This window comes from Lonchura striata, chromosome 14 (assembly GCF_050655825.1).
Source record: "Lonchura striata isolate lonStrDom1 chromosome 14, ASM5065582v1, whole genome shotgun sequence".
Classification (NCBI taxonomy): domain Eukaryota; kingdom Metazoa; phylum Chordata; class Aves; order Passeriformes; family Estrildidae; genus Lonchura; species Lonchura striata.
In genome coordinates, this window is record NC_140716.1 from 7,621,754 (window position 1) to 7,638,193 (window position 16,440).

General features: G+C 42.5%; 1 protein-coding gene and 1 non-coding gene across 2 annotated transcripts; one reads left to right on the forward strand and one right to left on the reverse strand.

The window, feature by feature from the left end:
• Positions 1-3,739: 3,739 nt before the first annotated feature.
• Positions 3,740-3,821, forward strand: TRNAL-UAG (transfer RNA leucine (anticodon UAG)). Its single transcript has one exon. It is a non-coding gene; the product is annotated as a tRNA-Leu (tRNA).
• Positions 3,822-3,934: 113 nt separating this feature from the next.
• On the reverse strand, positions 3,935-15,524 carry LOC110475584 (putative short-chain dehydrogenase/reductase family 42E member 2). The gene is made up of 11 exons (XM_021539851.3): positions 15,133-15,524; positions 14,515-14,610; positions 13,477-13,534; positions 12,740-12,858; positions 11,588-11,663; positions 10,056-10,138; positions 8,667-8,804; positions 7,628-7,693; positions 6,909-6,972; positions 6,154-6,227; positions 3,935-5,586 (listed from the first exon to the last, which is right to left on the reverse strand). The coding sequence occupies exons 1-11, from the start codon at positions 15,352-15,354 to the stop codon at positions 5,341-5,343; spliced, it is 1,242 nt and encodes a 413-aa protein (XP_021395526.1). The 5' UTR covers positions 15,355-15,524; the 3' UTR covers positions 3,935-5,340.
• Between the last annotated feature and the right edge of the window lie 916 nt (positions 15,525-16,440).

Sequence of the window (16,440 nt, forward strand, 5' to 3'; positions counted from 1 at the left end):
AGCCACCCAAATTTGCTTTCATTTCTGCTCCTGCTGGGCACGGAGCTAAACGAAGGGGGTGTCCTGGGGCAGGTGCTCCCATGGGAAGCACCCACTGCACGGCAGCGCCCGAAGGTCCCAGCCCCGAGGGAAGGCACAGGGAGCGGACACGGGCAGCGACCACGGGGCCTGCCTGCGCTTCAGGTTGGTCTTTTCGGCTAAATCAAATTGCGCTATTGCACATTTCCCTATGAGAAATGGCAGTATTGTGCACCAGATTTCACGTTCTAAAAACCACGTTTTCTCAAAACACTCACATTTGTCCCCAGACACTGACTTTCTGGGTTGAAAATGCCCACGTTTAAGCTTTTCCTCAAGCTAGAATTTGTGGAAAATTTAAACTAAACTCCTTATCCTTTAATGAGTTACATGGAAATTAATGTAAATAGGTTCTGGCTTAATTGTATTATGGCAGCCTGCAAAGAGTCTGCCTTTTTTACTGCTGTTCAATCCCTTACTCATGTAAATAATCCTCATTAGTGCTTTTTACCATGAATAGGGGTTACAGAACCGAGACTGGAAGATGTGAGTACGTCCTTCCTTCGTGACAGATGGATGGTCTCTTGCAGCACCACAGACAGAAAAATGCACAGTCCCTGTGCTCTCCAAAGAGAGCAGAAAAATACTGCTGCTGAGATAATCTTCAGGAGGAAGATTATCAATATTTAATTAAAAATACACAGAGCAGATGCTCTGACTCTGCCAGGAAAATCCATCATTACTTACATAAATTGAACTGTATCTCAGCATGAGGGAGCAGCACACATGTGCAGGAGAACCACCTGCAATTTGACTGTACCTGTAATTTTGTCACCAATTTCCAGCACCATGCTGAGGCTGCAATCCCTGTTTTGAGAATGTCAAGCAGACTCTTGGCTGAGCCCCTGTTAAATACTGTTCCCTAAGGGCACATTTTTTCTCAAATTCACGCAGAATTTAAACTGAAACACATTTGCAACATTAGTGATTGTGCAGAAAAATTTTTCAGGTCCTATTCATCTCCAAGCTGCAAATCACTGTGGTAAATATTAGCAGTTATCAATAACTTTTGCCCCACGAGCAGCAGAACCTGCATTTCTTCATTTTTCAGTCTGCTCTCAGCCCAGCTGAGCACCCTGAGGAGAGCAGCACCCAGCAAGGCTGGTGTTGGGATGATTCATGGCAGGCCTGGGAAGAACACAGACTCATCAAATTAATTCTGAAAGCCTAGAAGAAGCCAGATGTCTGGTTCCCACTGTGTGAAATTGTGTTGATAATGACTAAAAAATCACCACCTGCCAGGGTAGGCTACTGATAATGGTGAATACTGTAACTGGTGTGACACATGAGCACAACTGAACACGTCATGAGAGTAGCTGATTTTAAACTCTGGCAAATCATGGAATCATGAAGGTTGCAAAAGACCTCCAAGGTCAAGACCAACCTTTTACTGGATCTCGCCACAGCCACTAGACCATATCACAAAGTGCCACATCTACTTGTTTCTTGGATCCTTCCAGGGATGGTGACTCCCCCACTTCCCTAGGTAGACTGTTCCACTGCTTAACCCACTCTTTCAGTGAAGAAATTTTTCCTAATATCCAAGCTGAACCCCCCCCCTCCAATGCAGCTTGGGGCCATTTCCTTTTGTCTTGTTACTTGGGAGGAGAGACTGGTCCCTGTGTCCCTTTTCTCTGAACACTCCCAGCTCCCTCAGTTGCTCCTCATAGGATTTACCCTCTAGACCCTTCACCAGCTCTGTTGCCTTTCTCTGAACACAAAATACTTGGCATTATTTTGGACTAAAAGGAGCCCCACAGCTGCCTTCTGCCATAAATCCTCATGGAGAATGTTCTGCTCTATCAGGAACATAGGTTATGCCTTGTCAAGCTATACACTTCTCATGCTTTTAAAATAAGCCAGCTGTGCTACCCTGGTGCAAGGGTGTGCTTATTCCCAGGTTTAAGCCTGGAGCTTTGCTTCTATTCTCTGCAACATTTTCTTGAAAGAACAATCAGTGATGATGGAAAAACTAAAGACATGTTGAAATCAGGATTGGCCCAGACATGCTGTATCTTCTAGTTTTAGTTTTCTATTTATACATTATGTGTTCTATCCTTTACACTTAGTTTGATTCACTTTTTTTGTTGTTTGAAAATACTAAAAATTAAATTTCAAATGGCAACCTAGGAAATCAGTGACCTGCAAGTCTGTTATTCTTCCATTGAGCATGTTCAGCACTGCATGTATTTTTTTTCTAAAAGCACTATAGCTTGTAAAGTTTCAGTAAGCTCATTTTAAACAAGGTTTCCTTTAGAAATCATTGTTCTAGGAAACTGGTTTTTGAAAGGAAAAAGGAAAGGACACCCCATATGATATTAACTTTCAGAGCAATTTTATTCTGCATTGTTTGAATCTATAGATTTTTAAATTGCCTGTAAATCAATTTCCTGACAATTTTTGCCCTCATACTCCTATGGCAATCTCATCTTACAGGGTAGATCAAGTTGGTCATACACCTCACCTCCAGTCATATGGGAGGTGCATGTAACACACATACCTAAAACTTCCTGGAGCACCAATGCACTTTCTATGGGAAGGAGGGCAATGGCGGACTTAATTTCTCCATATTAATTGCATTTCATTTAGTCTTGATATTTTTAGCTCTGTCCACAGAATAATTATACAAATTTCTCCTGCAGGCCTCCCAGAACATGAGAATTCGTCTTTCTACTCACCAGTGACCGAATCTGGCTCTGGTTGCCAAAGCCAGCTCTCTCATTGAGGGGGACAGGGAAAGCACCTGCCCACACCCTGAGCCCAGCTGCAGGTAAGAGAGGCACCGACGTGGCAGGACAGCGATCTGTGTACGGGCAGCCCGACCACCCGCTGCCAGCGAGATAAAGGCGCTGGGGCCTCCCGTGTTGGGTGGGAATGGTTCAGCTGAGGACACACGGCAGTGCCAAGCGAGCAGCTGCCTGGGGAGTCACTGGCCTCGCAACGAGCTGGCAGCTCTTGGGCAGCACGCGTGCTCTGGTGGGCAAGAGGCGACTGCAGCGGCCAGGGAAGGCAGTGGGTGCTGAATACGGGGCAGGACGGACCCTCTTCCTGGCCGGGAGCTGTGTGCACACCTGCCATCGCGGCTGCGAAGGCACGACCAAGGGCTGCCCTCTACCCCGCGGGACTACGGCACGGGCAAAGCTCTCCCGAGGACCAGCTGGAGCTGATCCACCACAGCCGCGGCTGCTGTGGGGCTCAGACCGCACGGTAGCGCCTTGCCGAGGTGCCGGCCTAGGCCTGCCGCGGACAAAGTGCCCCGAGGCGCAGCCCGATGGCCCCAAAGCCCCTGCGGAGGAAGGGGTCGAGGCTCAAGGCGCCGCCGAGCCCGGGAGGAGGAGCCGGAGCCCCGCTGCGAGCCGCGGCCGGCGGCCGCTCGTCCGGCTGAGCGCGGGGCCCCGTGCGCAGGCAGCCGCGGGCGCGGGGCGGCGGCGCCACCTGCCGGGCGGGCGCGGGACTGCGCCGGGCCGGGCCCGGCGGCGCCGCCGCAGCCGCGGGCACGGAGAGCGCGGGCCCGGGGCCGGCGGCAGAAGCGGCGGTCACGGGGCGGGCGCTGCAGGCGGTGGTGCCGCGGATGCGGCTGGGCAATATACACAGACAGAAGGAAAGAACGGCGGCGCTGCCCCCCGTCAAAGAGGCCTGGCGGGCAGCTGAGCAGCCAGGCGGTAGCGTGGCCGAGTGGTCTAAGGCGCTGGATTTAGGCTCCAGTCATTTCGATGGCGTGGGTTCGAATCCCACCGCTGCCAAGTTGTTTTGTCCCCTCCTTTTCGCCGCCCGCGCAGCGGGAGCTGCCGCGGGGGCGGCCCGGGGCCGGCACGGTACGAGCGGCGCTGCCCCGGGCGGGCACGGCGCCCCGCGGGGCCGCAGTGCTTGGGGATCGTCGGTCACAGCCGTTAAAACCAGTATTATAGAAAGCTGTGATATGAACTATAGGAAAGGGGTTAGCCACTGTGCGAGTCTCTTGCTTTAAGAATAAAACAAGAAACACTAATTTTCAGGTGTTCTGCCTTTCCACGCTGCTTTTAGGCTACAGCACCCCGACCCATGGGGCCTGGCACCTGGGTTTTGTGGCCTGCCCTGAACTCCCCTGGAGGGGAGGTGCCAGTGTTGGCACCTTCTCCAGAATTCTCAAACCCATCCATGATTACTCCCCTCCAGACCATGATTTCTCAAGCTCTCATCCTTATTCCTTTCCCAAACTCTGTAATGTTCTCATGTTGCTCTTGGTTGTTCTCTCTCCATGTTACAGGTTGGAAAGATGCAGATGGGAAGATTTCCCTGATAAATTCCCACTGTGAATGGTGGATGGGAAGGAGCTGGAGCCTCCCAGACCATGCTTTAGGTCCACTTTAGCTGAACAGCAATGTGAAAAGCACATTGTTCACTTTAGCTGCTGCAGGGATTTGCTCAGTACAACTACTGTACTTCAGAAATTCAGTGACAAAACAGACTTCTGCTTTAAATTCAACTTAAAGCAACTTAAGGAGCAACTCAACTGTGTTAGTTGTTGCCCTTAACTATAGGAGGTGAAGGAAGCTGTACAAAGACCTGTGCAACCCATAGTGGCAGATTCCTCTACTGTGACATAAATACACGTAACTAATGTAACTTACTTAGGAACTTCCAATTTAACTAAAATACCCAGTTTTGACCTGTGAAAAACCCTACCAGCACATACCTGCAGTTCTGCATCAGGGGCAGGGCAGGGAGCAATTCTGGGAAATTGTGGAGAGACAGCATAGACTTCAGCAAGCTTTCAAGTACACTTTTATTTCCCTCAGATGTGGTGCTAGAGGTAATTAATGAAATCACTGTGAAGTCTCTGCAGGCCTGGTGTGTGCTATTTGCAGTAATCTGTTCTGCCTGTGCCTTTGCTTGTTCCTCTGTTCCCCAAGGTGGTGAGCCACGACAAGAACATGTGGTCAGTTTATCTCCTTATTTCAGCCATTTTTCCTCACTGGGGAAGCATTGCAGGCTATCTGCAGCTCTTGTTTTTTCTTCAGGTTCTCATTTACTTCAGCAATCAATTTGGAAAGTTGTTGTTTGTTTTGGTTTGAAATAGAGGCAACAATCTTGACTCTGGTTGTGTTTCAGTGATTTGGCAATTGTTTACTGTATTTTAATTTCTCAGGTCCAGCCACTCATCTGCTGTGTTTTTGTTTGTAAATTCAAAAGTAGCTGCCTGTTTGTTGCACTGAACCAGTAACTACTGTAGAAGTTAAAATTATGTGGGTAGCAATACTGTGACCATGCAGTTTATGCAGGTCAGTGTCTTCCTTTAAAATAATGCAAAACTGAAAGGTTATCAAGTTTTGAAGAAAGAAAAACCAAAATGAAAGTAACAAATAAAGTAAGCAAAATATTGAGGAAGAGTTGATAATTCGAGGGTTGTGGTCTGGATTCAATGTAGTGGTCCACAGAGTCAGCAAAGTCAAACTTCTGTGGGCAGTACCCCAGCTGAGCCCGTGCCTTGTCTATTCGAAATGTGTGAGTTACAGAAATGTTCTGTACCTGCAGGGCAAAAGAGTCAACACACAAAGTTATGACTACCCAGGCAACTGGAACACACTGTAAATAGTAGCAAAGACACGGTTAAAGGAAATGTAGAATACAAAAAACTCCACAACATTATCGATGCATTGCACACATTTTTAAAATTGTCCACTCAAAAGTAGATTCATGAAAGCACAAAGAGACATTGAAAGATGAAAAATATAATCTGTAAATGTTCACAAAAAATGTTCTGCAAGCGTTCTCTTGCTTAGGTACTCAAAGAGTCAGATCAAAGCCATCTCATAGGTTCCTAAAGGCCCAGCCAAGTCCTACAGGACACCGACCCTTGGAAGAGGGGATCTGAAGAAGCCTGTCCCAGAGTGCAAGCATAAGCTCTTTTCAAAAATCATGGCAACCAAGCACAATATTTTACCTAAACTGTACACAATGCATGTATTTTCCCAGGAAACGAGAGGCTGAAGTAGCACTGGGTAGATTTTACTTTCTACTGACTGAAAGTCTGCCTCAGATTAACATGTATGGATTCCATGGGAATTAAAGAAAGTTTACAAACACAGACTTTACCTCATTTCTGGTCAGCAGTGGGGGTAGGTCAACAACTGGTCTCAGAATGGCATGAAGGTGTTCCATCAATGTGGCTGCATAACAAAATATTTCGATTTGAGGTAAGAACAGTGAATTACTTTGTGATTGTGACATACCTCACACTGTAAATGCTCACAAAGGATAATCACAGACCTGAGAGCTCAGGGCACCATTACTAACACCATCTAACTACTTGCTCACAAGGGGCTAGATTTAATCTTAATTATTGTGCTTGTGGAAAAAGGATTTGGAAAAGGGGAAAAAAGTTGGGCACAGATCTAGTGAAAATGTCATGAGGCTTCATCAAAATATGGCAACAGAGAACTCAGCTGGATTCTGTCTGAATCTGTCTGAATCTGTCTGTGTGCACAGGGGGGTTGATTCTGGAGAGAGCAAGACATTTATCTGTGCAGTAAAGCAGATACTCTTCAGCATATTTCATAAAGTCATGGAATATCACATTTAACTTTTTTGTATCATTAACTCCACAAAGTTATACCTCTGTTAGGTCCTACATAAAACCTGTTGTAGTGGGACTTGAATAGAGATCATTCTGGTTTCAACATACTGCACAGAGGTGAGTTTTGCATTGCTGAACACTAGGTGAGCACACAGCATATTATTTTTATACACGAAAAGGAACATTTGGACAAATAAAATAAAACACTATTATATTACAGTTAGGAATGAGAGTAGCATGAACAGGAAAGAGAAATGTCGATAAAATATTTTACCTGATGCATAGACTAAGCAAGTAGGAATACGTATCCATGGCTTACTGCAACCTAATCTTTCAAACTGAAAAATATTTAAAAACAATGAAAAACCCCAGAAACTTCAAACAAGTTTTAAAGTTTCAATATAGAAGACATTTATGGAAATATTTACTGTTAAAACAGAAAAATTAATTATAGCTGTTAGTATTTACTATTTTTCATTTTTAAAGAGATGCTAGTTAAATGTCACCCACAGACACTATGTCATTTTCATATCTTAAAAGAAGGAAAAATTACAATAATTAATCACAATGTCATGGTGTGCTGATACCTAATTTAACATCATGACATATTTATGATTTTGAGCCTGTCATGAACAACAACATGGTATTTTGAAAAGAATGAACAGATGAATATTTATATTTTATGCCCACCCAAAATGTCCATTTTCCCCATCTGCATGCCCCATAAATGAAGACATTAACAGTTCAGGACAGGGTGCTGGTGTAGCTGGTCCTTTGGTCTCAGAGAGGACAGTTGCTTTAATGTAATGTTTTGGGTGGGCTTTGTTACAGTGCTAATCACACTGAAATTCAAGCAGGAATTAAACCCACATTCAGTTCCACATGGAACTCTTACACCCAAAGCAAACACACAAAATGTAGCATGCACACAAAAGCTGGAGTTGCATAGAGTTAAAGAAAATTAATGTACTTGGAGATCAGTATTGCACGTACAAGTGGAGTTAGCCATTCAAAAAGGTTGGATTTTTCACCATCATGAATGAAATACACCTGGCCACTCTGTTAAAGAGGTAGAGAAGAGACAAGTCAGTAAAAATAAACCTGCACATATATGGACTTCTTTATCTTACCCCTTATGAACAGCTTAAAAACAATACAGCAATATCAAATATGAGTGGGTGCACACACAAGTCACAAACTCTCTGCTTGTGTTTCACTCAGATCCACCGTTATGTGCAAGAGAATTGGTGAACAGGTGGTTTGTGTTGTTAACACAATTGGAATCAATGGTTTATTACAGATGTGCCTGTTCAGAGTGGCTGTACTGACTGTGCAGAGACACCTCTGGAGCTGTGCTGGATCTCACTGGTGCTGCTGGCATGTGTCCACCCAAGGGTGGGACACGTTCTGCTCTGGGTCTAGTTAAGGCTCACTGGAATCCAGAAGACTCTGAGTAGCCATGGGCTGCATTCCTGCTTTCCTTTTGCTTTCAGGGTTTTAGAAAAAGTAGTTTGAACCCTTTCTAATATACTCTCAAGACAATGCTTCTAGGGGATTAAAAACCTGTCTTTACAAGGAGAAAAACAGTTGTGACTGTTTTTGAAAGCAATGAACCCAAATGAAATGTGCCTCTGTTAGCACATGGTATAGGAAGAACTGACCACCATAGTTCAGAACATTAAATCTGGACCTGTACAGGGGAGCAGGATGAATCTGCCTGAACTTCCACTTTCATTTCCAACATAGCAAACATTCTTTGCTCATCTTCCAGAAATTACGAATACTGCATTTTAAAAATGCAAAGATGGAGACATTCTTACAGAACTGAATATTCCATCTCTTAACCAACACTAACAGCCAACACTGTGCCCCATCCCACATTGCTCAGAGCACATTGCTGAGGTGAAAATACAGAAAACAAAGTAAGCTGAAGGACAATAACTCTAATTACTGCAGTGGTTGCTATAGCACAGGATACAATGGCAGGATCCACTGTCAAATGAGATCTATGGTGGTTTTACTGTGTACTTACAGCTATGTAGTTCTTTGCAGGTGTGAGAGCTTCAGCAGCCAGAATATGAGCTTGTACAAAATTCTCTACATGTATCCAGTTCATTTTAACAGAAGGGTCCCCAAACTTGAAGCTAAGTAGCCTTCTCTCAATAATCTTCTGCAGATATAAACAATCATGAAACCATAAAAAAATGGATTTTAGAATGAGGTAAAGTGTACTTTCTTGTCCAGCTAAATGTAGGTTTAGCTCTACTTTAAAAAGAAAAAGGAAATACATGAATAAATTAAAAATATTCAAGGGAACTGCTCCTCAGAAAATATCAAAAGATGTATTGCAATATGCCCTGAATTTACAAAAAATACAAGTCTGTTCTAGGGATAAGTAAAATATTGTATGGAAAGGTAAGTTACAGTTCTGAGTGGATCAAAAGTATTCACTAAATTGGATCAAATTTAATAAATAGCTTTTGGCTAGGAAAAACTGGAAGATACACTTTGGCTGGAAGGAAAGCGTCTCAGTTTTTATTGAACAGGTAAATTTTAGAAACTGCAAAACATGACATTTGCATAATGCCTTAAAATTGGCTCAAAACAATAAAGCTCAAAATCAAATAGAAATTTTAAAATATTATATTTTTAAAGGGGCTAAAATAAAATCTCATATTTAACTAAAATGATATTTTCCATTCTTAAAAGTATTTACAAGATGATAACATATAATTTGGCTGACTCCAATATAATTTTCTATGTCAGCCACAAACCAAAAATATCTGTTATGTGGTCAGCTTGAATCTATTATTTCCTGAAAGCTATGTATAACTTTATATTACACTAATTCTTTTAAAATAACTGGCTCACAGAATCCTAGAGGGATCATGTTCTAAATGTCACCTGTTAGCTCTGAAGTTTAAAAGCAAGTGAAAAAGGGTAAAATGTGAACACCTCAGTTACTGCCCTTTGTAACCTGTTGTACCAGAGGTTGCTTCCAACTCTGGAACCTGCTTCATTGGACAGTGAAAGCTGTTAATAGTTGAGACTGGAAATAAGATATTTTGCTGTAGCTCTTCATTAATATTTAAAACCTTTTGGTGTAAGGTGCATGTAAACAGACATGCATGTCATGGATTGGCCTGAATCTTACAGTAATCACTAAATTATAAAGATGGATTTTCATGTGTTTGTATTAAAAAAAAAAAAAAGGCTTTTAAAATCTACACTTTACAGATATAATGCTTGTTAAAAAAGTTATAATACCCTCAGCAGATAATTGAATTATTGAATTGCTACCCAATAAGATCAGTAAATTTATAATACAAATAAGTGATGCTCCTTTCAGCATTTTACCCACAGAAAACCCTGCTGGTTTATCACAGAAAACCCTGCTGGTTAAAAAATTCAGGTTACATACTGCTAGCCTTGGCAAGTGTCTCTGCTCTTCTGGTCCATAGATTCCTGGTGGGCGCAGAACACATGTATGGAGTATTCCACCTCCTGGAACATGGGATAAGATCATTCTTAAGAGACCTTCACATCACTACATTGGATCTTTGTTTGCATGAACCAAAGGCTGAGGTAGCAGAACTTACTCTAAATTCATTTCACTACCTTAAAATACAATGTATACCAAAAGGTGCTGCATTAGGAGTTAGATAATAAGATGAGAGAATCAGAGCATGCAAAATAGCAAGAAAAGGTTCAGAAAAGTCCGAAAGCATAGTTGTGTTCCTAGAAAATACCAGATATTTAAACATCTCTTCCAAATCAGTCCCTTGTCCCTGTGCCAGAGCAGTGAATGAATGTGTTGGCTGTGGTGAGTTCACTGAAGTGAGCAGGTTGTTTGAAAATACATTGGATAGTGGAATGAAACCACCTAATCCCCCACAAAATTATTGATGGGATGCAGTGACTGTTAGCAGTACAAGGTTGAGCTGAAAGATTCCTCCAACAGCAAGTGCAGCTCCTACTGGAGTGAGGTAGAAGCTCTTGACAATTTCAGTGGGATCATAAAAATAAAATATTCCCATGTACATCAGTTGGCTGTTTCATCATCTGCTAATAACTGTTCATAATAGTACTTGTAAACATATAAAATATTCAGTCCTGCTGTGGCACAGAATCAAAATGGGATGTTTGGTTCTGTTTCATTGACAAATGCAGAACTGTTTATTGGTCCTGTAATTAGGAGAGGCTTTGATGTGAAGAGCTGCTAAGGAAATAAAGGGGAAAAAAACCTTTTTCTTATTTTGAACAAAATAATTTTGATAGGATGGGATTCCCATCAAGGACTTTCTATCTGTTATAGCCCTCTGCAAGTATCAAGTGAAGAGTCTTTTCTGTAAGTTGTCCATAGCTAAATTTAGCTCAGTATCACTTGGTCACATAGAATCATGTTGCACTTTACATTAATTTGTTTTGCACTGGCAGTTATAGTATCTCACAGGTGAGCTTAAGTATTCAAGTGTATAACTGGCTTCCTCAACATGGAAAACTTTGGGAAGCACTAATAAATAATTCCAGGCCCTAGGCTCAGGTACCTACCTTCAGATTTTAATATATAACTGGAGGAGCTATGTGGATGTAACAATTTAATCAGCATTCGTATTTTACTTATGTTGCATGAGACAGTGACATTAAACACTTGTTTTTGTTTAATTTATAGCTGTCTTATTATTTTTCATTGGCATACCGAACTTACTGCTACCATGCTAAAACCTTTTACAGACATTGTAGGAACTTAAAACTTTTTTAAAAAAGTTACTTTTAAATGAAAATACTTTAATTTGTGAGAGGGGTTGGTAACTTAATTTCATAACTGGTGGGCAATCTTGTCCACTAAGGATTGATACGGGACACAGAATTCTGGGGAGGAACACGAAGAGGAGGAGTAAATTCTGAATTTAGAAATTCATAAATTATGAATTCATGCTCAGACAAAAGTACCTTCTAGTGCAGATCCATTAGCTGCTAGTACCATTTGTTCTGCAATCGATTTGGTTCTGGAATAGTGGTCAACGAGCTACAGAGAAAAAGCAAATACATTTATATCTGTTCCTGAAATGATAGGACAGAGAGGCATCTCTTCTTCACTAGTTTTCACTTAGCAGATGCCAACAAATAGCTCAAAATACAAGTTGTGGAGTATTAAGTTTGGAATTAAACACGTGAATATTTCTAGGGTAAGGAAGCATTTCTGTATATGCAAATCTGGTGAATTAATTTCAGCACATTTGAGAAGCAATAAATATATGTATGCTTTGAATGCTGCCAGGAATGTAATTGATCACTACTTTGTAATCTGGATTTCTTCTTCAGGTAATGGAAAAGTCAAAAGCCAACTTTTGAAGTCATTACACTTGGTCTGAAGTATCCTGTTCACTTCTATGTGGCATGGTCCCAGAGAAAGTGTTATTTAAAATGTTATTAAAAATATTCATATTTTATCCCCATCTCTACTTCTTGAAAGATTGTGAAGTACTTGATGGAGAGAGGAGGGACACAACAAAACAACTCTGTATGCAAAGCAGCCAGAAGTACTTTCTTTTTTTTAATTAAATGCAATAAAACCATATAAAAATAGGCTGCTTTTCCAGATCAGCTCTACCTTGAATATATGTCATCCTCTAAGGAAAAACCAGAAAAATCATGTGGATAATAAATAGCTAAAGAGGCACCAAGCCATACAACAGAATCCTCATGTCCAGGTGTAATATCGCTGATGTTAATGCGGCACTGTGGGAGTTATTTTCCAAAATCAAGGCCTTAATAAGAAAATAAAGAAATCTATACGTTGATGTACAGAAAACTGATGTGCCAAGGTTGTTAATAGCATCTTCAAAGACTGTAAAGAGTTTTCTTTTTCCTTTGATACAATGACAGAATGGTTTGGGTTGAAGGGGACTTCAGCAATCATCTCGTTCCAACCTTTTCCATGGGCAGGGATGCCTCCCTCTAGACCAGGTTGTTTAAACTCTCATCCCACCTGGCCTTTCTTGTGCCTGGATGCTTGCATCAGGCTAAACACTCTCATAAAAACTCCAGGAAGTAAACATGGAAGTAAAGAGAGAAATTAGAGAGTACAATACAATGAAATACCTTGTCAATTGGGAAATACGGCAAAGATTCCTCATCCCCATCTTCAATAGGAAGTCCTCCAAACACCACATTCACTGAGCTGGTGTAGACCAGCCGAGGGATGTTTTGTTGTTTGCAGGCTGCAGCAATGAATAATTAATTACTTCAGTGAAAAATTATTTGGGGAAAAAAAGTTTGTGTGCCATTTTTAATAAGAAAGTGTCAAATCTTAAAAGAGAAAACCCTTCCATTCTGTGACTGGGTGAGCTGAAAGGCAGAGTATATTTAAAGGGAAGACATCAGTGTAGAAGCAAGTGTACTCGCTGGCACATCCTAAGCTGGGTGCCAGCACTGTGCTTCAGGAGAGCTCCCCCAGCCTGCTGGGCATCAGCACAGAAGTCTTTCTGCTTCAAGGGCTACCCACTGCCTGTGCACAAGTTGTCAGCAAGCAGGTTAACTGCTACAAAACACACAGGGAATTGGTTTACTCCTTACATGGATACAGATTCTGACATCAGTCAAACAAGGTGTTGAAAAGCTCAAGTAGTTGAACTACAGTGCTGGCTCCCGTATCACACCTCGGAGCAGAATTGAGCATAACACCTCCTGCCCTGTGACATGTTTGCTCATTTTCTGCCAACAATGTAAAGTACTTGGTGACAGATAGAGTGTGCTAAAAAGGCCAACTGGCTTTTTCTAAATGGGATTTGATGTTTGATATGCTGTACTAACACCCAATGGCACAGTTAGATACATACCATTAAGGATTAATCTGGTTCCATTAATGTTGACAGTTTCAATCTCTTTTTTATGCAACTAGGAAAAGAAAAAAATTGTTCATTTTACAGTAATAATGCATATTCAATTCAATAGGGGGATTAATGTCCTCAAATAAACACAATTTAGCGCTTTGATTATTAAAAATGCCATTTAGACTGCTGTTTCAGACTAATCGTTATTTTTAAACTATACCTGTATTTTTTGTATTTTTACAGACTACTCTGCTTGGAGCAAAGAAAATTGTAGTGCTTCTAAAAATATATGTCCAGTTATTACATATCTTGCAGCAGTATGCTAAATATCTGTGTTGCAGTAGCACTTTAGTGACCAGTTGCTTCTAACCAGAGCAATTCAAATTATGCATTGCTCAGTGGCAAACAACTTTGAGTGAGCTGTTCTATCCAGACAGAGTAATTACTGAAGTTCCTCTTATTAAATAAGAAAGAGGTTTGTTTGTGTGTGGTTGTGTGTGTGTGTGTGTGTGTGTGTGTGTGTGTGTGTGTGTGTGTGTGCTTATAACTCTAATTATAAAATTGTGACTCAAGAGTCCTACATAAAGTGCATCTGTACAGCTTTTTACCCAATAGCAAACAATTAAAGACTTCAAATATTGTTATAATTCAGATATATGAAATAATTTATAATTCAGTTAAGGTTTTAGTCCTCCTAATGACTTTACACCTAGGAGATCCATGTGAAGGTTTAGGGAAGAATCAGGGCTTTGGAGGGAACCAGCCTCCCTTGTCCTTCATTTTGTCTTCACAGTATTTCAGAACTTTTCAATGCCATTTCTATCTCAAACACCTTTCCAGGGTGGTGGTGGAACCTCTAATGGAGAGGAAATCACTGCAAGCAGCCTGTTTGCAGGTGGCACTCCAGTTTGCACAGAGTAATTTATCAAAAGACCAGGGCAATATGAAGAGATGAAATCTGTCATGCAGTGTTACAGCATTGAAATCTCTCACCCTCCGTGCGGGCAGTCACACAGAAAAAAACCCAAAACTATGTGGACTCACCTGCTCTGTTCCTGACATTCCATATGAAGCTACGTGAAACACACAGTCAGCCCCTTCACAGACTGCCAATATGGCACTGTAATCCCTGATATCTGTCTGTAATACATAAGAAAAAATATTTGGACAAGAGAGCAAAGCTAAGTATTTGTCATACAGTGAGTTAGCACAGAGGGAATCCATTTACAGAACGCATATATAGAACTGTACTTGCTGTACACATCTCTTGGGACTCAAAACTGGGTACACCTCCCTACTTGCTGATAATTATACTTTTCTTCTATAGAACCCAAAGAACTTTAAAGACATTCATTAAGGTTCACAATAGTCCTGTGTTTATTCTACAGGTCTAGGCCTAGATGAAGGCAGGATCCTGAGGAGTCAGCGGTGAAACTGTTCCATGCATTACAGGTTTTGCTGGTTTCCTTATTTCAGATATACTAAAATGCATTCACCAAAACTGATATGGGATGTTCACACAGTTAAAAAGGTTACTGAAATTTGAAATAATCAGCAATTAGGTATTTGGATTCCATGAAAATTAGGAAGACATTATGGAAAGACGTTATGGAAAAGGCAAATGAAGTACTTCGACTATTGGGAAGATATTACTTATCATACCTGGATCCACACCACTCCACTGGGAATTGCCCACAAAGGCTTGTGTATGTCACACAGAACAACAGAAGCTCCTGTGTTGGCAAGAGCACATCCCAGCTTGTATCCACAATAGCCACCTCCTCCTGTCACCACGGCTCTCATACTGGTTTTACGGAGTGTTCCAGCATATTTGCTCTGTCTGCCGTCAGAGATTCGGCGATAGGATGTTGCTACTGCATTCATTTTTGGTTTTGTGTCAATGAAGTACTGCCCAGCACTACCAGATAGAAGTAAAAATTCCTTCTACATGGTAAAAATTGCTCTATAGCACTCCTGGATGCAGACAATTTCAGGGAGATTCATGTTGACAAGATCTAGTCACAACAGCAAAATCTGGCTTTAATGCAGCCTGCCTAAGAGAGATAAAGACAAAAGCAAACCAAAATTTACAGTCTCCAGTTTACTGCCAAGACAGACATCTGAGAGAAGTGGTATTTCCATCTTTTAAGTACGAGCAGCTAAACATAAATTAAGAATACACTGAGTTGTTATCATTGGCAGTGCTGGAGTTTAGATAGATGAGGATTTCAGGAGGGAAGAGGGATGCCTGATCCTTACGTTATAACTTTAGAAGGTGTATCAGAGAACAAGGCTATCAAATCCCTTGCTTTCGAGGGGAACTCGAATAAAACAGCTGCTATACTACAGAAAGGCTTAATAACTGCATTAAGAAAAAAGTAATAGCGAATCCCTTCTTTTCTGAACGTGGGGGTTCTTGCCCTTCTAGGGGTTCCTCACCGGCAGTCAGGATATTTCAGAGGCTGTGGCTACCCGCTCCCTCCGACTCCCAGTCCCTGCCCTGGCCTCAATTAAACATTGAAAGCCACCCGAGCTCCGCCGGGGCTCTCCGCATCTCACTTGCAAGCCGGCCCGGCGCAGACTCGTGCTCGGGCCGGCCCCCGCCCGCCCCCGGCCCGGCCGCTCCGCGGGCGGCGCCGTTGGGGCCGTTGGGGCCGGGCGCGGGCGGCGGCCGCGGGAGCGGCTCCGGGCACAGCGTCCGGCCCGGCCCCGCCGGCTCCCCGCGGGCCCCCGCAGCATCTCCGACATCCCACCGCATCCCCAGGCTCCCACAGAGCCCCTGCGTCCCAATCAGCTGGCAGGAGCTTTGGGATTGCACGGCTTTCCTGGGATGCTGCTCATCGCACAGCATCCCGGGGATCCTACAGCGTGTCACGCTATTCCTGCGTTGCCAGAGCATCCCTGGGATCCCAGAGCATCCTGCGGTGGTTCTTACCTCCAAGTGTCTTCACACAGCTGTGACTGCTGCAC

What these genes read in the sequence shown, in the direction of transcription:
- LOC110475584 (XM_021539851.3), bottom strand. Translation starts at nt 15,354, where the DNA reads ATGAATGCAGTAGCAACATCCTATCGCCGAATCTCTGACGGCAGACAG. An exon ending in GTGGAGTGGTGTGGATCCAG is followed by an intron (nt 14,611 to 15,132) that starts GTATGATAAGTA and finishes TATGTATTACAG; the next exon opens with ACAGATATCAGGGATTACAG. An exon ending in CACTGCTGACCAGAAATGAG is followed by an intron (nt 5,587 to 6,153) that starts GTAAAGTCTGTG and finishes TTTGCCCTGCAG; the next exon opens with GTACAGAACATTTCTGTAAC.